Consider the following 23,252-nt stretch of genomic DNA (forward strand, 5'->3'; position numbering starts at 1 on the left):
AGAGTTAAACCTCAGCAAGGCAGCTTCTACCGCCGCAGCGGGACTGCACTGATGTAAGCAAGCCGGAGCTGTTCATACAGGTGCCGACTCTTCTGTTCGAGTGGATGCTCCATTCCTGCACCATGCCACCATTTGGCCTTTTCCCCAAACAGCTGATTGGCAGGTGGCTGAACTCCAGGTTTTTTTCCTGTGCTCCCCCCACACCGGAGCACCCCGGCTGCGCAAGTGACAAGAAGTTACTTTCAAACGGAGGAGCTGCTGGTCACACGGTTGCTCCCAGTGCATGCCAGCAGTCATAAGGGAAGGTTTGCTAAACCCCAGGATTTCACAGACATGTGCCAGTAGCATTTTGTTTGTCCTTCCTTAATCAGTTAGCCATGCAGTCAGGGAGCAACACACACACACACACACACACACACACACACACACACACACACACACACACACACACACACACACACACACACACACACACACACACACACACACACACACACACACACACACACACCATGTGACAACTGCACAAGCACCAAAAACCTGAAACATTCGCAAACAACCCATCGGCCTGAAATTCACACTTCTGGCAAATATACAGACAGAGAGCAGGAATGCAGTCACACACGGAACCAGCGGCTTGAATTTGTGCCACTTAGTCTCAATGAACACTACGCCACCTGCTCCACTCTGCTATGGCATTAAAGAATTAGGTTGGACGGATTCTTGGTTTGCCTCTGATGACCTCTAAGGAAAGAGAAATATTCAGAAGGCAGAAGCGGGGGGAGCAAGTGACCATCACGCGTATCTGTGGAAGTGGAAAATAGACCATACACCAGTAAACTGAAAATATATGGCCAAATAGCTTCAGAGATAGACGTAGCCTTCGTGTCGATTTCCCAGCATCCTCCCTGAATTCTCTCTTGGTGGCAGGTGTGATTGGTTAGTGCTAACTGGATTTTGAAGCTTGATGGGGGAGGAAGAGAAACCTCTCTGAGCCCAGTTTTGAAGGGTTTACATAGGAGCAGCCTAGTACAGTTTTAAAAAAGCCATTGGGATTTCAGACAAGCACGTTTCAGGGATGCATTCGAGAAGCACCAGGTAAGTTCATCATCCAGACAGCTCAAAGAGGCTGAAAGGGGAGCTGAACCCCCGCCACCCCTGCTCTACACGGATAATCGATTGTTGCAGATGCTGAAGGCCGAACGGCCCCGTTGGCCCGACTCCTCCAGTAATTCGCTTCATCTGCGGGTGCTCTCCTCTGCTGCCCAGCCTCAGGGGCCCTCTATTGTGTGTGGCTGCTGCCGCATCAGCTGGCAGGCCCCTCTGTGCACACGGACTCATTACCCGACTGAAAGCTTGACAAGAGCTTCATTGTGAGGCAAGGGTAGGAGAGGTCAGAGGTCACGCAACACCCAAAATGGCCGCCGCGGAAGGCAGCCAGCCTGTTTCAGGAAGACAAAGGGAGGCTTCCATCAGCGCTGCGAGGCGTGCATCTCGATGTCATGCAAGGCATTGTCGTCGCGGGCGGGATTGTTCTACAGCTGGATGGGGGTCACACACATTACTGAGCCCGTGTGCAGAAGGCAGAGATTTTAGGAATGTATTCTTTGGACAGACACATGCTTTGCTGAAGAGCAGATGGCTCAGGTTTTCAATGATCGCTGGCTTCCACCTCAGAACCCATGCAAGCATCTGCAGCCCGTGCCGTGTGCTCGCCGCGGCCTCTCTCCATAATAACTTAGCAATCTCTCCCACCCCACCATCTGCTTCCGAGAGACAGACCTTTGTTCTCGGTCCGAATATATGGCTAATTAAAATGACGCGCAGCAGCTCACACTGTGCCTGTTCTATCCTGCACATGTTCAAGTGATCCTTAGCACCAATGTTAACATCAGAATGTTTTTTTCCTCCTTTGGGAGAGGGGACGGCATGTGTTTGCTGAAGGGTCAACTCACTGATACAAAACAGCCAGAACAAAGATCCCTGAAACTGAGCAAGCCTCTAAACTGCAACACAATGTACAGCTGCTTTCAATGACAAAGAGCCACCACTAAGAGCCCCCTGGGAGTCCACACAATAGCCACGCACAGGCCCGGTTTTAAAAAGATCACCGTGCTTTGGGTGATCAGAGGTGTACTGTGAAGAGGCCAGGGTGGTAGATTTTGAAAACAGCCAGCGAGATTTCTCAGCCCAGTTTTGCAGGCCGTCTCGGCAAGTGACGTAAATTAGGGATGGAAGATTTTCCCGTTTCAAATTCAGCGCCTCCGCTAGCCAAAGTGGTCCGCGCCATGCACCGAAGGGTACGTCCACACTGATGGCGCAGGCACCGTATATGTAGCTACACGCCGCAGTGAAAGGCTCCAGCGGCAGGGAGGCTGCGAGATGCAGCATCGCTAAAAACAACAGTGTAGACGCAGGAGGCATGGCTTGGGTGAGAAAAGCTCTGTTAACACACATGCCCATGGGTGTTAAGCTGTAGAAGGCTCTCTTCCAGCGGTGGGCAACCCAGGCTCTCCCTCATCTCAGTGGGCTGCAAGACTGTCGTAACCAACACGGTCTACTGGGACAGGGGCGTTTTGCAAACTGTGCTTGAGCTCCTAGAATTCGCGGGTGAGCTGATTGATTGGCTGCAGAGGGAGTGCACGGCTCTCAGTCTATGTCGTGTGCAATCAGCGCTCACCTCCCTTCACGTGCCCTTGCTCTACGGGTGTGCCACTTCTTAAGGGAAAAAAACCTACGCAGATGAAACCCAGCAGAATCTGGCAACCCAGCATGTGGGCTACAGTAAACAAAATGTCTCGCGGGCCGCACACAGAACCCCGATGGGCCGCAGGTGGCTCAGAGGCAGCAGGCTGCCCACCCCTGCTGTATTCTACCTGCCGAAAGCAAGCCTCGCTGCCTACACTGCTATTTATACAGGCGCTGCCTGGGCGTGACGCGTCTGTGCTCTACATGATGCTGTCAGCGCAGATGCGCCCCGTCTCTTTGCTCCTTGCTACAGAGCGGAGTCCGTTCTACCACACGTGCTGTCAAATTCTGATTCAAGGAACATAATAACAGCCAGACTGGGTCAGACCAAAGGTCCATACAGCCCAGTGTCCTGTCTGCCAACAGTGGCCAATGCCAGGTGTTCGATTCACTCCCTCTGGGACAAGTACTGATCACGCGATCTATCTCCTGTCATCCAGCTCCACCCTCTGACAGACAGAGGCTAGGGACACCCTTCCTTACCCATACTGGTGAATAGCCATTTATGGACTTAACTAGATACATTCATGGAGGTTCTCTTTTAAACCCTGTTATAGTCCTAGCCTTCACAACCTCCTCAGGCAAGGAGTTCCACAGGTTGACTGTGCGCTGTGTGAAGAACTTCCTTTTAGTTCTTCTAAAAGGAAGTTATTTGTTTTAAACCTGCTGCCCGTTAGTTGCATTTGGTGGCTGCTAGTTCATATATAATGGGAACAAGTAAATAACTTTTCCTTATTCACTTTCTCCACACCACTCATGATTGTATAAACCTCTATCCTATCCCCCCTTAGTCTCCTCTTTTTCAAGCTGAAAAGTCTCGGTCTCTTTAATCTCTCCTCATATGGGACCATTCCAAACCCCTCATCATTTTAGTTGCCCTTTTCTGAACCTTTTCTAATGCCCGTATATCCTTTTTGAGATGAGGAGACCACATCTGTGCACAGTATTCAAGATGTGGGCATACTATGGACTTATATAAGGGCAATAAGATATTCGCCATCTTATTCTCTATCCCTTTTGGGAGCATAATCCTGCCAAAAGCACCTGGCACTTCTTGTACGTGAGGACCCCTAGTCAATTGACTGCCCTTGTTAATTTACCAGCCTTTACGCCCACTTTGCAACTAGCGGAAAGGAATACAATTCTGACGCCCTTTCCTAGCTGGTGCACATCCCGAGGAGTGGTATTAACACTGATGCCAAGGTCAGTGCAGTGCATCTGGCCTGCACCAGAGGAGATGGATTAGTGTCTCCATGGTGGGAAGCAAACGTATTAGCGCACACGTCACTGGAGAAGCCAACTCGCTTCCAAGTGCATTCAAGCAATTCCTGAGCCGCAGTTGGATGACTGCAAGGACAGCGAGCCTGGAAAGCAAAGGAACGGAGAGCAACGTGGAACCACTGGCAAGCAGGTGCACAAGCCACGAGCCTGGGTCTTTTAAAGTTCTGTCTGGGGTGTTGTATATTGAAGTACGTCTTAAGGCTGCCCATTTCCATTCCCGATGACCGGGTTTTCATTGCACGGTAGCGTTGATACATTCTGCACCAACAGCTGCCTGCTCCTACCCGCAATTCTGTACTTCAACATTCCACTGGGGAAAGAATTCCACGTCCCACCTCTGGAATGGTCTGCACCCGCTCTCCGATCTTACAGCTATCGAATCCACAGCGTACCTGTGCCTTGCACTGCAGCGCCCCCTAGTGCTGCATAGCTGGTGTCCCTTGGTGGCCACAGCCCTCCATGGAGGCAGCTTAAGCAAACCCGGGGGGAAAACGAAACAAAAAGTAACGTTCCTTCTCCCTCACTGGGCAGTTTCCACTGGGCGCTGCTGAGTATTTAACATGGGATTGACAGTATTTGGCAAACACACAGCAGAGTGGAAGGGACCTGGCATCAGACATGCTGCTGTAGCCATCTCTCACATACGCTACCAAAGTTTCACCACTTCTCCTCCCTTACCCGTTGCATGGCTTTGGAGTGGTGGAAGGGGAAGTGTCTCCCAACGCACATCACAGAATGCTCACACCGTGAGCTGTGCAAGCTTCATCCAGCGCAGCATCACGGTGGAATCTGATGCTGAATGCAAGCAAAGCACGATCTAGGGATGTTCAATCTCGATTAACTGAATAGTCGAGTAACTTCATGAATTCTTAACAGTTACTCAACTATTCTACAGTCCCCAGGGGCAGGGCTGGCAGCCAGTACGCTCCGGCCCTACACCCGAGGAGCCCCCTGCCACTCCACACTGCTGCCTCTGTATCAGAGGCAGCAGCACGGAGTGCCAGGGGGGAGCTGGTCTGGGAGGGAGGATGTCTCGGACTGAGCTCTCCTCCTGGGCCGACTGCCTGTCACCACTTAAATGCAGCGGGGGTAGGTCCCAGACCTGTCGCAAGCCAGGACTGAGATAGGCTGCTGGCCAGCCTGCTAAAACATTTACTGGCCGGGGAGGGGGAAATGCTTTTGCTTATCGGTTAATCGACTACACTATCACATCCCTAGCACGAGCTGCCACCTTTAGGTAAGCACATGACTAGATGTATTAGAAATAAAGCTAGATACAATCATACGTGTCTGGAACCAAACAGTCCCTGACTGGCAACTGGAGATGCTGGGGCTGGGAGGAGAAAGCAGCTTTCCAAACCTCAGGAATATTTATGAAGCGTCAATCCTCAAAGCAGATGTCATTTTGCTCAGTTTGGTGTCGGAGATTATGGCACTGCCATGGAAATCACCAAGCACAAACGGAGCAGATAAGGGGATGGAAATGCCAGGAAAATCCCTACTGCATTATCTAACAAATGCATATAATGAAAGAACAAAGTTTTCCGTGTGCAAAAAGACTCGCCGGTCTCCTGTGACGGCAGTTCTGTAAAATGCCACTGCAAAGGAGCAGAGCAAAGCGGCCAGATTTCCTTAACCTCCGTCTGTGCCATAATGCACCGACTAATCCTCCAGCATCCGACAGCTCGCCAGCTTCTCGATTCGCTAGTAATGTAGTTGTTCCTGGGTTTTCATGGATGAACTGAATTGACAGCAGAGGATGTCTCTTCTGCTCACAACACACTTCGTTAGACGTGAAGCTGGAGTTACAGCCCTAGCTTAATTACTGGCCCTTACTTTATTCACAAGCACAAAGAGGCCAGAGGGAGGGATTGTGGTATTTAGCCAGCATGATCTAATGTGTAGAACCGTTATTAACATGCAACAGCAACCAGATACAATTATGTATTCTTTTGCGGTTTGAGTAGACTCTACAAGGCTGGTCCAGCGACAGCACCTCAGGGGCAGGACTGGACAGTTCCCCAGTTTACTTTGGGAGTTGCAAACCAAACCGATCATATAAATAAGAGATTAAATGAAGCTGCATCTTATTTACAAAAAACGCTTTTTATCCTGGGACAAACTATTGCTCTCATTGAGTGTGGGGCATCCAGGAGGCAATCATTCTGCAGCCGGAGGTGTTCTTTCCGCTTGGCCCCAGCTCGAAGTGACAGTCTTGCATTGCAAGCCTTAGCCTCAGGCTCCGTACCAGGTTCAGGGCTGGCAGATTTTTCTTTTTAAATAATTCTCACAGATAATATCCATGCTTATTTTGAAAGCGGTTTTTTTCCCTTCAAATTTTTAATCGAGTTAACTTTTCACAGCTGCAGGAAAGTAGGAGGGTTTCAGACGATTAAATCGTGACCGTAGATGCTTAGATTCAAAACATTAAAAGGTTTAAAAAACCATCTGAACACGAACGGTCAACATCACGTGAAAATATACAAAGTAGAGATCTGTAAACCAAATCTGTGATTGCTATTCTCTGTCTAGTCCTGCTGTCACAAGCCAAATTCAGCAGTCTAAATCAATGGTAGTCTCAAGCTGTATTTTTCAGGAGCCTATTGATGATAGTCTAGGAGACTATTGATGATAGTCTCAAGCTGTATTTTTCTTACTTTGCCTGTTAGTGTTGATCATCATCTATGGAAACATTTTCTGATAGGTTTATGAGTGTACAGTGAAATCAGCATTCACTGACATTTACCAGTAAAAATCTAATCCTTCCAAGTCTAAATTATGTTATGCACACAATCGCTTATTTCCAAACAATGTATAATTATGACAAGGACTCTGGAGATGGGACATTCAACCCAAATTAGCTCTGCCCTGTTGCCCACTTTGATCAACTATTATGCACAATCTGGACTTGCACTGCATTCTTCCCCATCTGTGCGCAGAATACAAGGGAGGGAAGTTTGGCAAGAACTGGGCCGTGGGAAGCTAGAGAGTCAAACAAAGCTTTGATCCCAGCTACCCTGGGTACTCCACAGTCTTTGCTCAACTGAAGTCCAAATGAGACGGCTTGAGAAGCCATCTCTCTTCCTGAAAAGTAGAAAAGGGATCTGTTTGTGACCTCCTTTGTAAAGCACTGAGATCGGTGGATGCAGAGCATTTATATCAAAGACCTAGTGATGGTGATTATATTTCTGAACGGGCCTTATCTTTCAGGGGCTTGCACAGTTTGCCATTTAATTCTGCAGTGTGGGGGGTTAAAGGTACAATGCTCGAATGGAGTAGGAAGGTCACACCAATACTACACGGTGGAGGTTCCAGACCTGCACTCTTTTTCGATAGTGAACTGCAAGGTCTGTGCATGCCCCTGGGGTCTAGGGCACAGGCCCAGAGCTGCCAAGCAGCTGACATCTCCAAGGCTGCCTCCCAGTGTAACCAGCTCATGTTCCACTTCCTGTAAGCATGGTAAGTTCCACCTCAGGGGTTTGACAGACAGCAGCCTCCTGGCTCTCGATTGGCTGCCTGCCCTATAGAAACCCAAACGGGGGTCCAGAAAAGATCCAGGTGATGGCACAGATCTTCTTTAGCTGCCACGATGGTTCCTGCCCCTTGCTCCTGAATTCCTGGCTTGCGCTCAGTATGACTTGGACTTTGCCTCTTGACTCAGACCCCGAAACCTGATGCAGACACTGGACCATGGGATCGAGCCTGGAACCCAACTACAAACTCCTGTCTTCCTCGCAGCCTCGGGTCCTCTGACCCTCAAACCTGACTGCCCTGGTTTGGACCCTGACAGGTGGCTCAGGAGCTCATGCAAGACCTGGGCTTCTCTGCAGATGTGCAGAATAGGTTACATGGCTCATAGGTTATTCGTCTATGCCTGCTGCTCACGATGCGCGATCAGACGACACTGCATGCTTTGAACGCTCAACCCCCGCCGGAGTTTAAACTTTGAGTTCTGGCACAAGAGCAGCGAATGCCATACAAGGGTAAGCAACGGAACTGGGCACCCTTAAAAAGGAGTTGCAATAGGCCAGGGTCATGTCCCAAACCTCCATTTCCCCCCTCCCACATCCCATCAAGGCGACAGGTCCCGTGGATGGCCACTTCCAGACTGTAGATCTCATCGCAGGCCCCTTACCTCATCGCAGTCGTTGGAGGCGATGTGTGACGTCCGCGCTTCTTCATTCCGCGGCTCGATCACGGTCACCTCAGCAAACTCTTCCCCGGACTCCTGAAATTCCGGAAGGGATCGCCTGCCATAGCGTTTCCCGCCTTTGATGTATTTGGGCTGGGCTTCCGGGGAAGAATCTACGGAACAAAACCAGAAGAGAGAACATTGGCGGCCTGCGTCCAGCAGCAAAAGTCAGCATGTAGTAATAATGATATAGGGATATATTCCTAATCTCATAGAACTGGAAGGGAACTTGAAAGATCATCAAGTCCAGTCCCCTGCCCTCACGGCAGGACCAATTACCATCCCTGACAGATTGGCCCCAGATCCCTAAATCGCCTTCCGTAATGCCACCCGTTGCTCTGCCTCGCATTCTCTGGGTCAGCAGAGCTTGGCACCAATTTAGATGTGGACCCAAGTAAGAGGGGTGGGAGGAATGGAAATCAAACAGGTTGCTATCCATCCTACAACGGTGAAGAACCAGCTATTCCTTGACCGTCGTGGCAGTTCAAAGAGCAGCGCGAGTAATGATATTGTCCATCGTGCAGCGTCTGGGGCATCTCTAGGTGGTGCCCATTCCCACGCATATTTGCACATGCTCCAGGAGGTCTCCAAAGCAGGCCTCAGTGCTGCAGGCAGATTGGGAGAGTGATTTTGAGAACGCTCTTTTTATAGGAGGTTCTCTCACCCCAAGAGCAGAGGCAACTAAAACCAAACCCCAGGCTCCCCAGACATGCAAATACTCAAAAGCAATTTAGTGAAAGACCCTGAACAACCATTACGACCAGAAAAGAGCCCAGGAAGTGCCAACTTGTGCCAGCTCTACAGTAGGTACCAAAGATGGCAGCTTTTGCTCCAAGTCCTGCATTTCAGCCCAATTATCAATCTACATCAGCAGTGGGCAAACTCCGGCCGGCAGCCGGCCTTTCAGACCTTTTTATGTGGCCCTCAAACTCCCACCGGGGAGTAGGGTCCGGGGGTTGCCCTCTTCTGCCCACCCAGTGCTCCCCAGTACCCAACTCCCAGTTCCCTGATGAGCACCATCTTCCGGCACACAGAGACACTGTCAGGCCCGACTTCACCCTGCTATTTCTGTGGCAGGGCCCCTCCCATGATCCCACCCGGGGCCACACCGGTCTCAGCTGGAGTCCTATGGCGGTGTCACTGCTGGCAGGGCCCCTAGGAGTCCCCGATATTGCCCCCGTAAAGCCTGCACCACACCCATAAACTCCCCTCCCCCATCCCGGTAACTTCCCTTATAGAGCCCACCGTCTCACGTCCCATGAGTCCTCCTGCCCCACACCTCAGCCCGCCACACCCAGATGCGGCCCTCAAGACAAAACGTTTGCCCACCCCCATCTACACGGATTGCTTCCAGTCTGAAAACCAAGCTGCACCTATTGAATCACTGGGGGGGGGGGAGGGGGGTGGACAGAAGCCTTTCCACACCTAAAGGCCCCTCCCCTCAGCCTAAGGGACGGGGCCACGGGACCCAGGTGTTAAATGATTGCAGGGGACCACTAATGAAACAAACGGGGGAGGAGCGAGGATCAAAAGGTCCAAAATCCAGGATCCAGAGGGGGCCCCCCATCAGAATATCCCAACCAGCGCCCGCTGCTCCTCGTACACAAGGGGCTAGCGGACTTGGCCCAGAGAAACGCTGCCTGGAGATGCGATTTCAAGAGGGTTTGGAAACAGGCCCCACAGTCGTATGCAGAGCACCCTCCACGACCCCCTTCCAGCTTCCTCCTCCTGGGGAGGCAGACAGCCATCTTGGCCAGCACCAGGAGGAGGCCGACACGGAGAGCTCTCGACTTAGTGGGGTCCAGGGTGGGGCGGGTGTAAGGAGATGCAGGGACAAGTGCAGACAGAACTGTAGGAAAAGGTTCTGGAGGAGACGGAAATGAGGCTGCAACCTGGCACACTGGCTGTAAAAGCGCTCCAGGGTTCCCCTCTCCACAGGAAGCGCAGGGGTTGGGAGAGGTGGTGACCGTTCCAGGGACACACCCTGCTCAGGACTCTGTGAGGGAGCTGGCAGCTAAGACTCTAGCCACGTCTCAAGCACTGCGCCTGTAAAACGAAGCTGCCCGGAGACCTAGAAGACTCCGTACTGGACAACACTGTAAAACTGGGTTTCGCGCCATTCTCTGAGCAGGTCCCACTCCTCCGCCGTATCAGACATCCCCAGCTAGTTGCCAGTAATATTAGTCTAAATACCCCGAGACAGAACAGGCCGTTCTGAAAACTGGCCATTTAAATGGCATCATCTTGAGCTACATATTCATTGTCCTTCGCCAACTTCCAGACCGAACTGGCTTCGTTTATAAGCACCACCAGCCTTCCAAACTCAGCCTGGGATGCGAAGGTCCGCAGGAGCAGTTTCCTTCTTGCCCGTCACCAGTAACGAATTACTGCTTGCCTAGTTACGTACTCGGCTACACAGGCACTGCTCCACGGGTTTCAAAGCCCCACCTTGAGACCTGTGCAACCCACCTTTTGCTTTCAATGGACGTGGTACTTTTAATATAAAGTCTAAGTCAGTGTTTCTCAAAGTGAGCTGCGGATCCACTCTGAGAAACCTGCTACCTGGCAGCTCCGGTTTCTTTCTTTAATGGCTCCGTGGACACAGAGCCTCGTGGCTCCGGTTCACCATTTGCAGCCGAGGAGAGCTGCAAGGATCAATGGCCACGGAGCCGGTAAATAAACAAACCGGAGCGGCCAGGTAGCAGGTTTCTCAGAGTGGAGCCGCAGCTCACATTGAGAAACACGGTCTAAAAGCACTCATGCTGGGGGTGGGATGTTAAAATGAGCACCTGAGGAATGGGTCTGTAGAGGCGTAGGTTTCTCTCAGCTCTTCTCTTGTCTGAAATTTCAAGCGTCCATAGTGGGACCCTTCTGTGCGTGGTACTGAATCTCCCAGCACCACTTGCTAAAAGTGATTAAAATGGAAAAGAAGGAAGTTGGGCTATTTTTAGTATGCCTCGTTCGATGTCTGGAATTTGGTCGAATTAACAGGAAGATCAAATTAACCAGGGATTCAATTAAGGGAAGGCTTCGTTTTGCTCTGTTGGTTAACCTCTGTATTTAAAAATCCCACCAGGCGTTTTGGCCATTTGTAATGCTGTGCGGTAGCGGGGAAAGCAGCAGCTTTTTAAAATTTTATTTGCTGAGAGCTCTGGTACAAAATAAACACCAGACTGCAAGAGCAATAAAGACCAGAAAAGCCATTCAATCGTCAAAAAAAAATACATAAGGCTCTAAGAAAGTTGGAGGGGTTTTATAACCCCCCACCCGCAAGTGTCATCTTGCATATTATTCCTTTCGATACGGGTGCCATCTTCAAGCTTGTTAGAGGGGAAAATATTCTGCAGCTTAGCTATGCAATGAATTATAAAATACACAGGCCTGGGAAGGCTTTGATTTTTCCAGACTTACACGCCATCCATATAGATTGCCGCTCTGGGGAACAAAATCGGTGCGCACGTTTGAACAAGATTTGCTGCAGCTGGGAGCAAGCACATGAAAGTTGTGGGATGAAGAGTGCAGATAGACTGATTAAGAGCCCAGAGAACAAAAGCAAACCTTATCATGGCTATTAAAGCTGGAGTAACACCAAGCAATCTCTACCCCACAGTTCTCTCTGAAATGCTAACACTGCTGGCTGCTTATTAGCCTATGTATTTCCTCCTACCCTCCTCCACAACCCCCATCCAAAATACTCTTTGCACTGGTGCAGTTTTATTTCTCAAAGGCAGAAACAAACCTTTGGGGAGGCTTGTATCTAAAGAGATTTCAGGGAAGGCGAGAAATTGCTTGGTAACTACATTGTTATTGCTACTTCAAGTCCCTGACTCCTTAAATCCCAGCAGAAAGGGATAGAAAATAAGACCCAGAATACTTACTGCCCCTGTATAAAACTATGGTGCACCCACATCTTGAATACTGTGTACAGATGTGGTCTCCTCACCTCAAATAAGATATTTTGGCCTTGCAAAGGGTTCAGAAAAGGGCAACACAAATGATTAGGGGTTTGGAACGGGTCCCATATGAGGAGAGGTTAAAGCGACTGGGACTTTTCAGTTTAGAAAAGAGGAGACTGGGGGGGATATGATAGAGGTCTATAAAATCACGAGTGGTGTGGAGAGAGTGAATAAAGAAAAGTTATTTATTAGTTCCCTAAATAGAAGAACTAGAGGACACCAAATGAAATTAATGGGTAGCAGGTTTAAAACTAATAAAAGAAAGTTCTTCTTCACACAGCGTGTAGTCAACCTGTGGAACTCCTTGCCAGAGGAGGCTGTGAAGGCTAGGACTATAACTGAGTTTAAAGAGAAGCTAAATAAATTCATGGAGGTTAGGTCCATAAAAGGCTATTAGCCAGGGGATAGAAATGGTGTCCCTGGCCTCTGTTTGTCAGAGACTGGAGAGGGATGGCAGGAGACAAATCACTTGATCGTTGTCTTCGGTCCTCCCTCTCTGGGGAACCTGGTGCTAGCCACTGTCGGCAGACAGGCTACTGGGCTAGATGGACCTTTGGTCCGACCCAGTACGGCCGTTCTTATGTAGAATCCACTTTCTTGAGGCTGGAAACCTCTTGCCACGTTGCGTGCTTTCCAGCGGTTGCGCCAAAAATGGTGAGAAAATGGCTTCTGTGCAGAGCTGCAGACAGGTTTTAGGCTGGGCTTGCGTTCGGCAAGCAGACTGACGGGCATACCAAGAACCACAGTGCAGAAGGCGATGAAGAATGTGTGGTAAGCACTTGCTTTGGTTGTTTAAACGCTCGTGCGCAGCCCCGGTTAGCAAGCAAAAGGCTTGTGGAGAGGTAGGAGAACCACCTCTCAAGATGGAACTGGACACACCTGCTTTTTGTAAAAAGGACGGTGAGACCACACTTGGCAGGGTCTGACTTTCTAACACACACATCCTGCCGAAAGCAGCTCACCAATGACTAAGTGGAATGGATGTTTCCATCTCCAGACCGTGAGGGAAAACATTTCACAAACTTTACCTAAAGGCAGGGCCAGACTAAGGCTTGCTTCCATCCCGATTGCTCCCTCCTAGGCGGTAAGGAATGAGTCAACGCCATTATAGAGATCGGCCCCCCTTCGGTGCATTGATGGGGCAACACATGGCTTAGAACAAAGCCTTATTGTTGAGAGATGATTCCATAAAACCCCCTTCCTTCGCTGCATTTAATGATGCTGAAGGGGCACGGTCTGAGCCAATCAAGGCCCAGGGAATGCTAGAGAAGTACTGACCCATAACGATCCATTTCTCATTTGCAGGATTCCCGGCACTTCAATTGTCTGAGGTGTCTGATTTGCATAAGCACTGGCGCACCGCTATTTCTACGTCATGCAGTGCTCCTCTACATCTCGGCTGGCTACTACCCACAAACACGTCTTCTACACGTCTCCCCCTCAGCCTAACCCCACAGAGAACACAATTAAAGAGTCCGTCTTAGGGCATATTTACACTGCGAGGCGGCAGCCTGCAGCAGCAGGTCCCAGAGCCTGGGCCTACAGGCTTAGCCTCACACTACAGCACTAAGAACAGCAGCAGAGACATTGTGGTTCGGCCTCTGAAGGCCGCACCCCGCCCCATAGGCTGCAGAGCTCAAACTTCAGCCTGAGTGACAACCTCAGCACGGCTGTTCTGAGCGCGGTGAGGTAGCTGCCGTGGTGGTGCGGGCACAGTCTGCCTCAAAGTGGGAGGGAGAGCAGCAGGCAAAGGGAAATGGAAGGATCAGAGATCAAGTTTGAACTGGGTGGGATGAGAAGAGATCGCCTTCCCCTGTAGCATGGGGCACGGGTCACTTGCTGGAGGATTCTCTGCATCTTGGGGTCTTTAAACCATCGTTTGAGGACTTCAATATCTGAGATATAGGAGAGAGGATTATTCTAGCAGTGGGTGGGTGAGGTTCTGTGGCCTGCACTGCGCAGGGGGTCAGACTAGATGATTATGGTGGTTCCTTCTGACCTTAAAGTCTATGAGAAGCTGAGGGGGCCATGTTTGTTGTGGCTATATGCAGTCAGGTCGCCCTATCCCAGCATGAAGGGGAGAGAATAGTTCACTATAAAAAGAGCATACCCCACAGAAAGGGGCTCCGCGGCTAGGAAGGTCCCAGAGTACAGTTATTTAGCCAAGAACAGAGTTATCCTGCAAAAAGGAAGCATCCCTGAAAGCCCTCAAGGAACATCGTAAAAGTCACGTTTTACATCCCCTCCCTCCCAGCCACTAAGCTAGGGGGAGAGGTAGATACGTTGGAGGGCAGGGATAGGGTCCAGAGTGACCTGGACAGATTAGAGAATTGGGCCAAAAGAAATCTGATGAGGTTCAACAAGGACAAGTGCAGAGTCCTGCACTGGGACGGAAGAATCCCAAGAATTGTTACAGGCTGGGGACTGACAGGCTAAGTAGCAGTTCTGCACAAAAGGACCTGGGGATTACAGTGGATGAGAAGCTAGACAGGAGTCAACAGGGAGCCCTTGTAGCCAAGAAGGCGAATGGCATATTAGGGTGCATTAGGAGGAGCACTGCCAGCAGATTCAAAGAAGTGATTATTCCCCTTTATTCGGCTCTGGTGAGGCCACATCTGGAGTATTGGGTATAGTTCTGCCCCCCCCCCCCCCCCCCCCCCCCCCCCCACACACACACACTACAGAAGGGATGTGGACACATTAGAAAGGGTCCAGCAGAGGGCGACCAAAATGATGAGGGGGCTGGAGCACATGACCTATGAGGAGACGCTGAGGGATTTGGGTCTGTTTAGTCTGCAGAAGAGAAGAGTGAGGGGGGATTTGAGAGCAGCCTGCAACTTCCTGAAGGGAGGTTCCAAAGAGGATGGAGAGAGGCTGTTCTCAGTAGTGACGGATGCAGAACTAGGAGCAATGGTCTCAAGTTACAGTGGGAGAGGTCTAGGTTGGATATTAGGAAAAACTATTTCCCTAGGAGGGTGGAGAAGCACTGGAATGGGTTCTCTAGGGAGATGGTGCAATCTCCATCCCTAGAGGTTTTTAAGTCTCGGCTTGACAAAGCCCTGGCTGGGTTGATTTAGTCGGGATTGGTCCTGCCTTGGGCAGGGGGTTCTTCCAGTTCTATGATTATGTCTGGGGGGGAGGGGGGGCGGGAGGGGACGGACATAAAATCTAATTTTGCACACAACTATTGGCCGTTTCAAAAGTACAAGCATTCACAGCATTGCAGTTGCTGGAGCAGGAGCTATTTTTAGTACAGCAAAAGCTACGTCATCCAAATTCATACTGAGGAAAAAACTTGCCCAGGAATTTGCTGGCAAAATGCTGTAGAAAGCGACCGCACTTCCAAAGCATGGCAGGTTGCATGGCTGGTTTTGAACTGAGTTGACGTACGTGCCTTAGTTCCGGCTTAAGGTAGGAACACGACTACAGCGAGGACACAGTTCATGTTGCGTGTGGCAGGCGAGAAAATGGCAGAGAAACCTTACAATCAACGGGATACACTTTAACCTCCCTACTCTAGATTTTCCCTAATCTGGGAACATCCATGATAGAGTCACAGAACACTAGAACTAGAAGGGACCATCAAGTCCTGTCCCCTGCCCTCATGGCAGGACCCAGCACTGTCTAGATCATCCCTGACAGATATGGAGGAGGGAGTGGCTCCCATTAGGGGAATGGCAGCGTGCAGTCTCTTCCCCCGAAGATTTTCCCCACTGCTCCAATAGCAGTGGGAGGTGGTGCGTGGGATTGGCAGGGAGCATGGAGCCACATGTGCCCCCCAAGTGGGGTAGCAGGTAAAAGCCCCACCCCCACTCCCTCACGCTCAGACCCTGCAATGCCGTTCTTGGGCCGGCAAAATCTTTAAGCTGGCATACCGTTTCCCAGGGCTGCCGGGTTAAAGAGTTTGGCGTGTCTATTAATGAAGATTACACACGAGGTCATGTTCGATGCAGAAGTGAAGGAGCTGTTAGGTAAAGGAATGCTAGGTGGTATTTAGGCATAAGCTATTCAAAGAAGGTGGCTCACATGATGTATACTCTCCAGTGCTTTTGGAAAGACCGATCCTATTAAAAGCTCTTCCTGACCTTTGGTATTCTGGGGTATGAACAGTGACACGGGTCACGTTATTGCTTTATACAGACCCTCTGGCTCTCATGGTACCAAAAAGCAGGTGAATCAAGACTAAGGCCAGGTCTACAATAGGGGGCAAAAAAAATCAAACTAAGATACGCAACTCCAGCTACGTAAATAGCGCCGCTAGAGTCAACATACCTTGTCCTACTGCAGGAGGTTGACATGAGAAACTCTCCCGTCGACTTCGCTTACTCCTCGCAAACCAGTGGAATACCAGAGTCAACAAGGGCAATCAGCAGTCGATTTAGCAGGTCCTTACTAGACCCGCTAAATCGAACCCTAAGAGATCAATCTCCATAGTGCTGATCTCCCGGTAAGTGGAGACATGGCATCGTGAAGGCTCTTTGGGGATACGCTGACTTTTAATGAGATGTGGGTGCCTAACACATTTTGGAAAATCTTGCCCAGTGCCGAACCTTGTACTCATGGCTTGCAATTAGTTCTCAGATAAGGCTTGACAGACAAACTGATCTTTACAGTAGCACATGCCCAGAATAAGTCCAGAAGGGACCATTATGATCATCGAGTCAGACCTGCAGTGCCATACTGGCAGGCATCACTGTGTGGAATCCTTAGCATCTTCTAATCCAACACCTTGGGATTGAAACATACTGCAAAGCGAGACACCCACTGCTGACACAAACTACAAGGAATGGAGAATCCACCACATCTCCTGGTTATCTGTTTTGGTGACTTACATGCCTCCATAGTTCAAGCATCAATCTTTATTTCCTACCTCCTGGAGCCCAACGGAGCATTTAAAAACTACACTCATCTCAGACCCTCGAAGAGGGGAGACTGAATCAGTCCTTCTAACCCTTGGGGGAAATTTTCTCTATTATTAAGGGCACTCTTCGCTCTCCTAGCCCAAGCATCAAAAGCCGGCTTCCACACAAAAAGGGGTTTAAAAGGAGGGATTCCACTACCCTGAAAGCCAGTCGTTTCAAGAGGAAATTAATTTCTCTGCTGCTCCAGATTCTTTACAGAGACCAAATACTCCTCGTCACTGCAAACAAAGTCCGACAGTCTACCCCCGTGCAAATCACATTAGAGAGATAGAATCTACTAAATCCTAATTCCCAGAGATACCACGCATCGTCTAAACTCCTCTTAGGCTCCATTTCACACTTCCCGTCTTAGCAACGCGCAGCCACAACACAGCGCCTGCTGAAACCGTCTGTCTGGCAGAGCAGAGGCGGCCGGAGTTTTACAGACGCAAGACCCTTTTTTGAGGAGGTCCCTCCTGTAAATGAATCCACACGGGCACGCTCGTGCTCACAGGATGCCCCACTGCCGAGTTTCCCATGTGAATGGGTTTGCAGAAGCAAAGAGAGAACAGGACCAGACCATACATGTCCAGCAGCGCCAGTCCCGCGATGGCTAGGAACATTCGCAATGCTTGCAAGTTATTTCCAATGCGCCTTTTGGGGGGCAGCATTAGACCATCGGTTCTGTCCTCTCCAAATGTTGTGTCATGAGCGAATGCAGCCGCCAACTGCCTGTGAAGACTGAAGTAAGCTGGTCTTCAATTTGTTTAGGGCATTCTTTTAATCCTTAACTCCAGCCTGATAATCCACTCCTAACCAGGCTTCTAAAACACAAAACCCTGCTTCTTATTTGCTGCTACAGAAAAAAGCCTGATTAATTTTACACCCACGTGACAGAGTTTAGATTTTTTTTTAAGTCTGCTTTATTATCCATGAACCATTTCCCCTCCAATTCTATAGGGAGAAACAGGTGCACACTGCTTGGTTAAACACAAGACAATAAGGGACTCCATGGCTGTGTCTACACTGGGCCACTTATTCCGGAAAATCAGCCGCTTTTCCGGAATAAGCTGCGAGCTGTCTACACTGGCCCTTGAATTTCCGGAAAAGCAACGACGCTCTACTGTACCAAATCAGCCGCTATTCCGGAAAAACTATTCTGCTCCCACTCAGGCATAAGTCCTTATTCCGGAACACTGTTCCGGAAAAGGGCCAGTGTAGACAGCCCAGTAGTCTTTTCCGGAAAAAAGCCCCGATCGCGAAAATGGCGATCGGGGTTCTTTTCCGAAAAGCGCGTCTACATTGGCCACAGACGCTTTTCCGGAAAAAGGGCTTTTCCGGAAAAGCAGCCTGCCAACGTAGACGCTCCTTTTCCGGAAAAACTGAAAACGGAATAGTATTCTGTTTTAAGCATTTCCGGAAATTCATGCCAGTGTAGACACAGCCCCTACTGACGTTAGTATGGATCTGTGCTCAAATGGCTCGTTGCAGGGTGGCAGCTCACAGCTTGCACACCCAGGGCAAAGACAGTTTTAAGGTACAGGAAGCCCAGTTATGATTTTTCTCCTGGAAGTTTATTTTCTCTCTCTCTCACGTGACACACTTTTGAGGAGGCTGAAATCTTTCACCCAGTCGCTTGCTCCACAGCAGAACGTGGGCTAGACAGACTCTATGGATCCTTTACCTCTCTACTCTCAAGTCTTTTTTTTCCCCCTGTACCTTCAACAGCCAACATCCTTAAAGCCCTGCAGATCCACGGATTTTTGCTTTATATTCACGGGTACCCACGGATATCGATGCGGATACAAATGTCAGAGCCCTGCGTGGCCGCCTGCTTTCTAGGGAGGAGTGAACGCAGCATTTCCCCTGGCCAGAGCTGGAGGAGCAGCCATCTCCGACTTGCCAGGTGGCAATTCTGGATGGCAAGTGTTAGACATCCTGACAGGCTGATGCCTGGCTCAAAAGCCAGCTGGGTCTTTCCTTGCACCATAAGCTGCTACCCCTCCATGCCCCAGATGCAAAAAGCAAACAGGAGAGGGAGCGCGTCCCGCACCAACCACAGAGAAAGGAGAAATAAGAGGGCCCCTTCTGAATGTTCAGAGCCGGGAGAGCTGCTCGTTTGGACCTATGGCTTCGGCACGGAGCAGAGTGGGTCTTTCCCCTGATAGAGGTGCTTCCAGCTGATTCACAAGCTAACGTCCTTCCCAGGCCCGTCACCACGTCCACGGAGAACCCCCCCAAAGTGCACAGCATTTCAGTGGACTGGCTGCTGCTAAGGAGAAAAGCTGCAACCCCCTCCATGGCCCCCCAACCCATCCACGAGCCAAGTCCCCACAAAGCGGGCGGGGGTGGAAGCGTGTGTGCAGCCAAGTGGCTGTTCTTGTCCCCTCCCAACATTGCAGTCTGGTGCGTCCCCGTTGAATGCCTCACTCCCCCGAGAGAGCTGGGCTCCAGCGCGGTCGCTTCTCAGAAGTCAGCAGGCGCCCCGGCCGTGCCGCGCCCCGTAAGGCACAACCCACCAAAGGGAGAATGGCTGAATCAGAATGAGAAGCAGGGACGTGACATGAAATCAGAAGGAAGCCCTTGGAGTTTCGTTACTTGTGATTCCTGCTGGATCAAAGGGAGCTTGTTGGCGCTGCAGGAGCCCATTAGGGAAGAGCGTTCTCACCCTTTGCTTCGCAAGGGCAGGGCACTCTTCCAGGCAGAAGCTCCCTGCTGCTACCTCTGCCAGCTGCCCCTCCCCAGGGACATGCACACCGCCCTGCAGCACCGCTAATTGCATTATTCCAGCAAGCACACAGGCCTTCCTGATATCTGCCTTGCCTGGAGAAACCCAACCCCCACCGCTCCTGCCAGCGTGTCTGCAAATCAGCAAATTCACCCCGGGGCTTCGACCCACGTGCTCGGACGGACCGCTCCCCCTGCTACTCAAGAGCAGCCGGTTCCGCTGCCTTGGCCCTGCCCTTTTCTCCAAGAGAAAAATCTGCACAGAATCCTGCCCCCCATGCTAGGAGTGCTCTCCATACAGCTCTGCCACACCCCTTGGCATCTTCTAACAGAAGCAGAACTCAACAGAATCCTAGAACACTAGAACTGGAAGGGACCTCGAGAGGTCATCGAGTCCAGTCCCTGCCCTCATGGCAGGGCCGTGCACCTCCTAGATCATCCCTGACAGGTGTCTGTCCACCCTGCTCTTAAATAAGCCCAGTGATGGAGCTTCCACAACCCCCCTAGGCAATTTATTCCAGTGTTTAACCACCCTGACAGCGAGGAATTTTTTCCTAATGTCCAACCTAAACCTCCCTTGCTGCATTTTAAGCCCATTGCTTCTTGTTCTACCCTCAGAGGGTAAGGAGAACAATTTTTCTCCTTCCTCCTTGTAAAACCCTTTAGGTCCTTGGCCAGGAAGGCAACATGGGTCACGGCAACGGACTGGATTCTCATGGCCTCCCTATGTCTAAACACTGCTTCAGAGTCGTGCAGGTTTCGCACGGAAAACACCGAGGTGGGCTGACTGGCTCCTATGCTGCCTGCCAGACTGAGAGCCCAGTAGGAGCAGACCAGCATTCCCACAACCACAGGCCTGATTCCTCCTCTGCACACCACAGCTGTTGCCCCAGGCAAGAACCTTCTGAGCAGAGACCAGCTCAGAGTTTGAGAATGAAGTTCCCTGAAGGCCATTTCTAAACTAACTGCTACAACTTGCAATACGCCCTTATATACAGCAGCGCTAGCTTACTAGGCACACGGACAGATGCCTTCAGCAAAAGAACAAGCAAGCGCATGGAAGAATTGTGGCCCGAAATCCTATCCTTTTTTTATTTAATCTCATTATTTCTAGAGACCTGACTGGAGATTCTTGAAAGCTTGGGGTTGGTTTAGCCTTGCTAAAACAACATACCTGGCTGACAATTGGCTACCAACAACATATACTATATGAGAGAGAGGAGTTTTGCTCTACATTTTAAGAAAAAGCGAACACCTCTGAGTGTTTGCCAGCCTGTCAAAATGCATTAACTAGATGTTCCTTCCAGGCTTATATGACTCCCAAGCTGACACACAGCCCTTTGGACTTCGTGACATTCAAAATCCAGATGACAAATATTACTCTAATTACACTGTGTCAATTTCAAATGGCATGCACAGGCCCAGAGAGTTAAAGCGGGGGAAGGGAAAAGGGGGGGGAGCGTGTCCCTGTTACTCTACAACAAGTAAGTGTTTACAGTCCTCAGCCTGAGTAGTACTATGGCAGATACACTTTACAATTCCTGCACAAGTTTGGAAGTTTATTGATCCGGAAGGAGGGAGATATGCTGGAATTGGGAGTGATCACATCCTCCCTCTGGAAAAAGGCATTCTGTCTCATTTTGTCGCACCTGTCTTCTTGCTGTGGAACAAAGAACTGGGTCGCTGAACTAAACCATGAATTATGAGTCACTTTCCATGCCGCTGACAGGGCGAACACCAGGGGGAGAAGAGACAGGATAGTAAAAGCACGTATAAGCGGGGGAAGGGGATACAGCTTTTGTTGATGTTCTCAGCACAGAAGGCAGCTCGTTAGTCATAGATGGATGCTCTGGACTGGCAGGTCAACCACGACAGCTGTTGCTCTGGACTCTGGCTCACCTCCCCAGTCTGTGATATGACTTGGCGGATGCCTCTCCTTTATTGGTCTCTTTCACGCTGGGCAGAGAAGGATGGACCATCTCATCTCAGCATGCTCTTGCCACGCGGTACAGCTGGCTTGGGGATCAGGTGGGCAGCCGAGAGCAGAAGAACAGGAGGAAGATAATGGGGGATGGAGAGGGATATACAAGAGGGTGGTCAGCAACAGGCTCTCACCAGCGTTTCCTGTGACCCTGAGGGTTTGTGTGGCCAGTCAGGAGAGATTCAAATGCCGTCCAGCTGAACAGTGCAGCCCCCACAGCTAGGTTTTTGTTTCTACTGGTGGTGCACATTCATACATGCCTTTGTGCACATAAAAAATTATTCCACACAGGGATGGAAAAAATCCACAGAAGATTAGTGGGAACATTGGCTCTTGCATGGATCAGGCTGGGTCCTCGTGGGGCAGGAAGACCTACCTGTCTCAGTAATATGATGGTCCTCGAGTCTCCCAACTAACAGAGTCCGTGGAGCCAAGTGAAGGCCTGCTGCCCCTCCCTGCCACTGTGGGAATCCCTCAGTCAGCTCCCTGCCTCCCACCCTTTTTAAAGACCATAAAAAGGGGTGATGGGCAGACAAGACCACCCTTCCATTATCCAGGCCTGACTGCCAACACTCCAACACGATTTCCAGTCCCACACTTCTCGGTCAGACATGCCCCCCCCCCCCCCCCCCATTAGATCTTCTGGTTTGGTCTTACAGAGTGGCTTGTCTCCTTTCACTTCCTTCCCCCCCCCCCCCCCCCCACCAGCATTTGTCAGAGGCGGCTGGAACATTTTATAAGCTTTCCCTCGCTTTCTCACAGTTGAGCTCACAAGAGAACCAGACTTGGCAGGCCCCACGGTGTGAATGTGACCTTGTCACTGTATAACAAGTAAGTGTGGTTCAGGGTTTCCAGGAGAGACCCCTCTGCCTTTGTAGTACTATGTCAGACACTCTGAAAACTCATGCACAAGGCTGGAAGTTTACTGACTAGGTGATGCGAGGAATCAAGATATTCGACTCTCTCCTCTTGTACTGGAGTACCATCGCACGGTATTCATGTGCCTGGCTGCCGCAGGTTGGTTATTACTTTCCTTAGGATAATTCCAAATTCAGCCCTTCCTATAACCAGTGCTTTGAAAAAATAAGTCCCTGAGCATCTTAGCCAGATGATCCACCCCTGAACACAGCACCATATTAGTCTTGGTTCGCTGGCATGCACCGGGCCTGGTTTGTGCTGCTCTGCAGGCCAGATCCATGCCGATAAACTGAAAGGGAATTAAATAAACAAACTCAACCCCTTACAAGAGACCAGCTCAGAGAGAGGACTGGTTGATTTGCATCAGGAAAGGGAAAAGTTGCAATTTTTGTTGCTTGGTAACTTGCTATTAGGCGTAGAATTCTCTATCTACGTTCACATACAAATACATCTGCCAAGAACAGCTTTCACTCACGGTGCTTTGGAAGGTTTTGTTTTTTGGCTTGTGGGTATTTTATGAGGTTGGGGGGAGGGGGTTGTGTTTCTTT

General features: G+C 50.3%; 1 protein-coding gene across 6 annotated transcripts in view; it reads right to left on the bottom strand.

Annotated features, from left to right (window-relative positions):
• The window catches only part of NIN (ninein), a 134,638-nt gene that overhangs the window by 73,449 nt on the left and 37,937 nt on the right, over window positions 1-23,252 (bottom strand). For all 6 annotated transcript variants that reach the window (XM_089778273.1, XM_075926170.2, XM_089778275.1 and 3 more), the window contains exon 5: window positions 8,165-8,334. In XM_089778273.1, coding sequence (XP_089634399.1) covers window positions 8,165-8,334 — 170 coding nt within the window. The remainder of the gene's footprint in view (window positions 1-8,164; window positions 8,335-23,252) is intronic.

This window comes from Pelodiscus sinensis, chromosome 5, assembly GCF_052426305.1.
Source record: "Pelodiscus sinensis isolate ZL-2025 chromosome 5, ASM5242630v1, whole genome shotgun sequence".
Lineage (NCBI taxonomy): Eukaryota > Metazoa > Chordata > Testudines > Trionychidae > Pelodiscus > Pelodiscus sinensis.